The 8,368-nt window shown below is 27.5% G+C and overlaps 1 protein-coding gene across 4 annotated transcripts; it reads left to right on the forward strand.

Annotated features, from left to right (window-relative positions):
• The first annotated feature begins 2,985 nt into the window (after positions 1-2,985).
• Positions 2,986-7,899, forward strand: LOC110613299. Of its 4 annotated transcripts, none has more exons than XM_021754354.2 (6): positions 2,986-3,187; positions 3,651-3,816; positions 3,938-4,077; positions 4,235-4,295; positions 4,545-4,675; positions 5,801-7,898. In XM_021754354.2, the coding sequence occupies exons 2-6, from the start codon at positions 3,814-3,816 to the stop codon at positions 5,832-5,834; spliced, it is 369 nt and encodes a 122-aa protein (XP_021610046.1). In that variant the 5' UTR covers positions 2,986-3,187; positions 3,651-3,813; the 3' UTR covers positions 5,835-7,898. The 4 variants fall into 4 exon arrangements, 2 of the variants coding, with proteins under 2 accessions (XP_021610046.1, XP_021610047.1); XM_021754355.2 differs by having other exon boundaries at positions 6,688-7,896; XR_002487588.2 differs by having other exon boundaries at positions 3,651-3,690; positions 3,795-3,816; positions 3,938-4,295; positions 4,545-7,899.
• Positions 7,900-8,368: the final 469 nt, after the last annotated feature.

An 8,368-nucleotide genomic window follows, 5' to 3' on the forward strand; every position in this document is an offset into this window, starting at 1 on the left:
TAAGTGTGATGTATTTTGTAAGGTATCTTGCATTCTCTAATAAATAAAAAAAATTATCCTTTGATCAAACTTTTTATTAAATCTCAGAATGTTGTGGCATTACATTAAAACCGTTTCTCCTTAATAAACTCATTGATATCAGAGAAACAAAAAATGAAAACCAATTCATTCCAAATTTTACAAAATTTCAGTTCCATCACAAAATTTTATTTACTGTATTTTAATTTATAAAAAGATTATGAAATTTAGAATATAATAACATAATATATAATATTCACATTCCACCTTTTTCCTTTGTAGTTTGCAGGATCAGAATAAGACACAAAACCTATGGATCCAAACACTAACAGAGCCTACCAATGTTTCCAATGATCTGATAATTTCTTGCCTTCTCACCATCTTTACCAAGGTTCATTATTTTAATTTTTTTTTATTTGATTCAGTTTTTCTACTCCCTATGTTCTACTGGATTTAAAGAGTCAATAAAATCGGGTTTCTTTTGTATAGCTAGAAAAATAAATTCTTTTTAAGAAAGAATTTCATGGCCTTGATAGGAATTGGGTTCAGTTATTTCATAATTTTTATTCGATTCAAGCACTCATATGGTAAATTTAAAGGTTTTGTAGTTTCAATACCATATGAAATCTTAAAAATTTAAATTTCATTTGAAATTAAAACTATACACGTCTAATTGACAATAGAAAAAAAGAAAGAGATTTTAAGGGTCGCTCACCATGCGCAATGGTGAGTAGTGAGAAACGCTAGCCGAATGTGATGGCGAGAATCAAGAGACACAATCAATGGGCAATGTGAGCGTCGAGCGCAATCGTGATCGATGGGCGATCCGATTTTTGATTTTATCTATTTTGATTTTTGTTAAATTTATTGGATTTGAATTTTGAATTTGAATATATTGAAAATTTTTATTTGTGTTGTGGAGATTGAAGTTGAGATTTAGCTATTATTTTAATTGTGAATAGAGTTTTGAACAAAAGAGAATGTATCGAAAATAAAAGAGAAAAAGAATACGAAGGGTAGTTTGGATTTCTCCATTTACTAACAACATTTTCGATCGGAAAATCTCTAATTTCGATAAAATTAAATTTTAGAGGTTAAAAAGTTGGGTTTTAAGATAAATTCATTAATTATATTATATCTCAATGACTAAAAAATATTTTAATTTTAATAATATTAATAACAGTAATATATAATCAATAAAAATTATATAAAAAAAATCATGATATACCCAATGAGTTATAAAAAATATATAACACATAAAATACGTTGCAAAAAGTTAGTTATATAAAGGGGAGAGAGAATATAAAATACCTAATAAAGTTTAGCTTAATTACAATAAATAATTAATTTTTTTTTAAAATAGAAATTGGGGATTGGGGAGTAGAACCACCTTAAGACCTCGTATTTATTCAAATACACTTACTATCAGTCTAAGTTTGTGAATATAATAAATAATTAAATTTATTTAGCTATTAAAATTAATTTATTCTAGACGCTAATTATTTAAATTAATATTAGAATTTGTATAAAATTAAAATTTATAGGTTTATTTATACTTAAATTTTATTTTTATTATAATAAAATTAAAGTTTATTAATAATAAAAAAACGTTATAAATTTTAAATCTCTCCATGCTAATTTAAGCTAAAATTCAGTATTTCGATTAAAAAAAAAAACTAACATTCAGTACATTATTTATAAAGAAAATGCATAAAAAAGAATTTAGTTTTTTAAATTTACGAATACTAATTGATTAAAATTGTAGTAAAAATAATAAAAAAATTATATGCAAATCAATTCAATTTAAATTGAAAACGGTGAAATTAGTAATTGAATTTCATTTAATATGGATTGATTAAATTAAATATAGTATATTACTAAATGCAAATATATAATTTCCTAATTAAATATATCTACTCACAATTGTTTCACATGGATATTAATCCATGTTCTAATGAAATTCTACTATAGTTTTAGTAATAATGTTAATTATTCTTAAATCAAGCGTATGATTTCATGATATTTTAATATATGTTATTTTTCTATTTTTTGACAATAAATAATTATTTAGTTTGTTTTCATATTTTTCTTTAATCCATTTTCTTTCCTTTCTTCATATGAATTATATATATATATAATCCTCTCAAATTTATCATTTAATTTAAGTTGTAATATGAAGATTATATATATTTTTTCATTTACTAATGGTATTTTTAATAAAAAATATTTAATTTTGATAGAATTAAATTTTAAAAATTAAAGTGTTGGGTCTTAAAAATAAAAAGATAAATTTATTAATTATACTATACCTTAAAAGACTAAAAAATAATTTTTATTAAAATTAATACTAACAATATTAATAACAATAATATATAATCCATAAAATTAATGAAAAATATAAAAAAAACATCATGATATATCCAAAGAGTTATAAAAAATATATAAGGCACAAAGCCGTTGCAAAAAAACTAGTTAATATGATGTGGAAAAGAGAGGAAGAATATAGGGATTGTCTAAAAATTTATTAATAAAATAAATAATTATCAAAAAAATTTTATATTTTTAAATTTATTATAATTTTATCTTAAATTTTTAAATTATTATCAATTCTATTATGAAATTTACGGATGTGATCTAAACTAATATTTGTGTGGCGAGTAATATCACAATTTCGTTAATTTTTAACCGCATAAATTACGGTCAGTATAATAATTTTAAAATATTATATTTTAATTGATAAAAAATAAAATATAGAGTGAAATTATAATAAAATAAAAAATATATTATTTATTTTCATTAATTTTAAAATAAATTAAAAATCCTTAAAAAATAAAATTAAATATTTTTTTATTTATAAATTATATTAATACAATAGATGTAATAAGGAGAAAAAAAAAGCTTTACAGCCAGTAATAAACCAAATCCAGGGCAAATTGGTAAATCTCCCATAGATTTCTTCCCTTGAAAGAAACAGCTAGACGGTCTCTCACTCAAACTGGAACACAGGAGTTTGTTCGGCTTCTCCGGGCAATGAAGATAATAGAAGGAATTCAATTTTGTATTTGCGCAGAGCAAGATAAGAGGGAAATACACATGGATTTTGAAAGCAGGGAGAGGAAGGCTGCAAGTCCTAATCTATGGCAGCGAGATCCAAAGGAAGCATCAATTAGTAGGTTTTACAAGTTTCTTTGCATTTTTGTTATACTTGTTTTGTTCCTACTTTCTAATCTTCTCTCTCACTTGTTGCATATGCTTAGCCATTAATGATATGAATTACTTAATGAACTATGCTTTGAAGCGTCCCAAGTTTGCTGCACTTTTGGCCAAACATAAAGTATATTTGGATATTTATACCAAGAGGGCTGTTTTGAAAGCCTCTCCATTTATTGTTGGTCTAATATCTTATTCAATTAATTAATTTATTTATTTATTTTAATAATATACGCTTTACTTTTCTGATTGCTTATACTGGGTCTTTTTTTAATATTCTTTTCTTTTCTAATTATCATAGTTTGTGCTATATCTTATATATTTATCCACATAGGGGAGGAGGAGATATTTTAGGGTTCTAGAACTATTATAGAAAGTGATGGTAACGGTAGTATTATATTAACTTCTGCTACTCTCATTAGGTGTCGTATGGGCAGAAATTCTGTAGCAGATAATGTAAAGGTGGCTTTTCTTCTTTTACCATATTTTCTGCTCTTGATCAATAATACTGCCATTTGTGCTCTGTGCAATCCGATGCTCTGAGTTTATATTTGCTGTTTTTGTAGGTTGTCGTACACCTATCAAATGGTAATTTATTTGATTGTCAAATCTTGGTATTTGATTTCCATTATAATATTGTTGCCTTAAAGATCTCCCAACTGCGTGCTTGGCACATTTGGATGATTCTATCTCGGTTGATCCCAATCAGCTTTACGTTCTTGAAGAAAACGCATTTCAGCTTCGCCCACAATCAAAATCATTTAATCTCATCCCTGGGGATACATTAATTGTGCTTGGACATTATTTTATAAAGCCATATGATGTCATGGCTACTGTTGGTGAATTCAGGTTAAAGCAATATAGTTTAACTCTACCTTTTAATTTAATTATATGTTGGACAGATACACCGTTTCTATTGTGAGCTATTCCTATGGTATGAACTATTTGTATTATGAGTATACCTAGTTGCCATGTTAATCACTAACATTGTTCTTTTTTCTTTTAGACTTGATCACTGTGAATATGATTATAAAGAGTTGTTGAGGGTTAACTGCCAAATCACAAGAGTAATTTTTTCTCCCACCTCTATCTCCCCTCTCTAATTTGGTATACCTTCTGGGTTTTCCTTTTGCTTATATTCGTTTGGCAAGACTCATTGAAGTCTGGTTTTACTAAGGTGTAGATCACATATGTTGGAATATGTGTTGAAAATGGTATACATTTTATATGTAATGAATAAAGTCTTATGTACCCGTTGTATTATTATTATTATTATTATTATTATTATTATTATTATTATTATTATTATTTTGTAGTGTAGCAGTGGGGGACCACTTGTCAACTATTATGGGAAAGTCATAAGAATCTGTTTTCATGTTTTGGGTTTTACTCCTTTTCTGCCAATTAATGTAGCTTCCAAATGGAGGGAGCACTACAAGAGATATGGGTATGCTCCAAATCTTCGTAGCTATCTTTTTACTGTCAAATTAATGATGCATATAGTTTTTATGTTTAAATCTCTTCTCTTTTTCTTTTTATCATTTTATTAAAGCAAATAGCAAAGTGTACCTCATGTCTTGCATTTGGAGACATTGCTAGTATTTTTAAAAGAAACACAAGGTTGCTTATATAATCATGGTTTTAGATAATGGTCGTCATGTTATTTTATGGTATTATTTATAGGTTTTTAAGGGGTTCGTTACCTATTATCCCGTTATTTAAAAATATCCTGTGACTTGTATGGGTAACAACCATTACAATTGTTAACACAGTTATTTGGCATTAAGTAATGGTAATGGACTTTACCCCCAATAATGCTTTTGGTAAAAGAAACATGCACACTGTTTTCTTGAACGTATAATTTTTTTACTTTCCCTTTTTGTTCCTTTTGAGATGCACTTGGCTGTTACTTCAAGTTTCCTTTTAGAACTTGAGGTAACTACTGATACTGTATGATAAGTTCCGTCAAATCTTAAAAGGCCTTATCATATGAACTTTTAGTTTTGAAGCATAACACTTGTTTATTTTTAATTGATAAACTCAAATAGTCTAACGTGGTGTATATATTACCCTTTTTTTTATTAACTATGGAACCTTAAGTTAAGCTTTCTAAGTCATGAGTTTAAACCGGTCTTACTTAGGACTTCTTTGGCCTTTATGGTATATTTAAATGGACTCTTAGGAATTGTGGAAAATGTTCCATGTGTATGGTCAACACAAATGAAAGAACTAAAAGTGGGTAAGATGATATGTATTAATATTCAATCTAAACATTTTATGAGTTGTTTCTATGGAAAGAATTTACAATGCAATTTAAATGAGTTAGCTTAGAATTGATATTTTTCCAGAGATTAGTTGGCCTATGATTCCCATTATCTATATTGCATCTCTTTTTTGCGGCAAGTGTTCTGTAAGGTGTAATAAATTCCATCTTATTCCATCATATGATTTATTTTTCTGATGCTATGCCTTTTTAAAAAGTGAACTTTAGTGTCCTTTTTATAGGGGCAATTTATGCATTCAGTTCAGTATCTATTTCTTGCTACTCTAATGATTAATGTTGTGGCCTAAGGAACCCCGTCGACCCTGGCTTGGAATGGAAGTGACTAACCTTTATGCAGCTGATATGGATGTTTTAGAGAAGATCATTCAGCAGTTCCCTAACGTATTTAAAGGGGTCATTGTTGAAGAGATATAGTCTGGTTTCATGCAGCTTGTTTATGAAGGATTGTGCACAGTTTGTTTCTAAAGGATCATAGTTGTTTGTCTAATATCATTATCAAGTTGTAGAAAGAATGAGAGACATGAGGGCCTTGGGTTACCTCAGGCTAAGGTTCAAGGGACCTTTCAGGATGTGAGGCATACGTTTATAGAAAATGAGCTTAAAGCAATAGTTAATTTTCAGTCTCTGCAAAAGCAGCAATGGTTGAATCCAAGTCCAGTAAAAAGAGCATTAATATTGTAAAGAGATCACCAATGATGCCGTTAGATATAGTTTAACACAAAACACACTAGTGGGGTTAACAATTTCTAGCTTCTTACTAGTCAAAAGAAAAAGAAAAATTCTCTAGCTTCTACCTTCAAGCTTCGTCTTTGCGTATGCACTCTATGACCACAATAGCATTTTAGTTTCATTCTAAATGAAACTTGATGAATAGTATAGTTTAGTTTAGTTTTTGGTTACCATCCTAAATGAAATTTGATGAATATATTTGTTTATTAGTAATCTAGCTAATTACTTGCTTATTGTTTTGATTGTTATTTCACCTATTAATCATTCTTTTCAAGTGCTTGATTTGTGGATAAAGTACAAAGCATAGTTTCAACTTTTCCTACAATTAGTTGCCATGAATGTTAAATGAGTGCATTTACTATGTGCTTATCTTTCCTAATTAATTTATTCTTTCTAATTGGTTATTGGATAATTCTTATAGATAAATTCTCCTTTTGTTGTTCAAGGTAGGGAAATTCAAAGCAAGCTAATGAATGAGAGTTTCTTCAACGATCAGCGTTTGCATGGTGCTCTGCTCTATACATTTTACTTTGATTTTGCATGATTTTTCACTTTTTTTTTCTTATTCATATATTTTTATTTTGCAATTAGGTGTGAGGTTATATCAATATAATGAAATCAAAACATGACAAGTGGGTTTATAGAAGTCTCACCTATGTTTAACTTGAGAAAAAATATGGCTTTGTTAAGTTAGGGCTTGTTTAAGTTTTCCAAATTTGATTTGAAACCAGTCTTGTGGAATTAAGGGGAGATGTAATTTTATCTGTATGTTTTATAGTTTGTTATATAACAAACTATACAAATTATTTCTAGCTGTGCCTATGGATTCTAAAAAAGAAATAATATTTTTAGAAGGCATAACTAACTTAAAATAAGCTATTGGTCAACCTTCCCCCTCCTCTTATGCTTAAGAGTTGGTAAGGTGAAGTGAAATAGTTCAACGAAGAGGAGGGAAAATTTTATTTCATATCTAGATATCACTAGTTTTTTGATTGAGAGAGATTGAGAATGTGTGTACTATGATGTAGAGAGAGAGAGAGACAAGAGAGGCGTTAGAAGAAAGAGAGAGAGAAGAAAGGATTATTCACTTCTATATCGGATGTTCGATTTTGGTTCTTGTAGAATTCTAGCTAAGAACCAGAATTGATATCAAACTTTCAATTCTTTAATTTTTAGGATTTGGAGACAAATTTCAATTTCGATTCCGTTTCAGTTTTGTCAAGATATTCGAAAATATTATTTTTCATAGTTGTAATTTCAATACGGTTTTAATTGGTTTTATTTTAACTTAAATTTTACTGAAAATATCAAATCCAAATTGAAGAAAATATGACTGTTTAAGCTTTTTGTAGACCTTATAGCCATGGAATCTTATTTGGCTGGATGTATTTTCTCTTTAAAAATGTAAATTCTGCATAATCCTTTGTCTAAATGCCCATCTCTTATTGAATTGTATAGAAATTGTTTTGGAAATTGTGTTGGCAAGTGATACATGAATTTTCTTAATGTATTCCTATACCTTCTCTCTTCATATATTTGTGTAATGTTTGTTTATCGGTATAAATCTATATCTATACGATAGTTTGATGGACAAGACAAATAAGGCTTTTAAGTCAGGAAAGAAGTAAAAAAGTTACTGATAGAGTTTGTTCAATGATTAGATTTTTCAATAAATACTCAACCAATGATTTGCTAATATGCATTTACATTTGCACTAGTTTTTGTTAACGTGTAAGAATGTTGTCCGAGCTTGTTATATTTACTCATGAGGTTTTATATATATATATTATTTTATATTTTTTTATATAATATAATTTTTAATAATATTATGAAGAATGGGATAATATAATTAATAAAACACAAGCATTAATTAATATAAAATAAAGTTATCTAATTTAAATTTTTTCACATTAAAATAAACAACATTCAACATTATTTCTTTTACTATTTCATTGATTATTGTGCAAGTCTTCTCCTTTCAATTGAATATTTAAATGTACCGGCTTCAATTTTTATTACCTATAGAGAAAAAAAAAATCAATTAGTTATGCAATTTATGAGAATGAAATAAGTATAAAAATTTCAGGAAGAACTAGCTAGTTTTGGTTCGAGTGGCATTTCACTCTA

The sequence above is a fragment of the Manihot esculenta genome, chromosome 4 (assembly GCF_001659605.2).
Source record: "Manihot esculenta cultivar AM560-2 chromosome 4, M.esculenta_v8, whole genome shotgun sequence".
Taxonomy (NCBI): domain Eukaryota; kingdom Viridiplantae; phylum Streptophyta; class Magnoliopsida; order Malpighiales; family Euphorbiaceae; genus Manihot; species Manihot esculenta.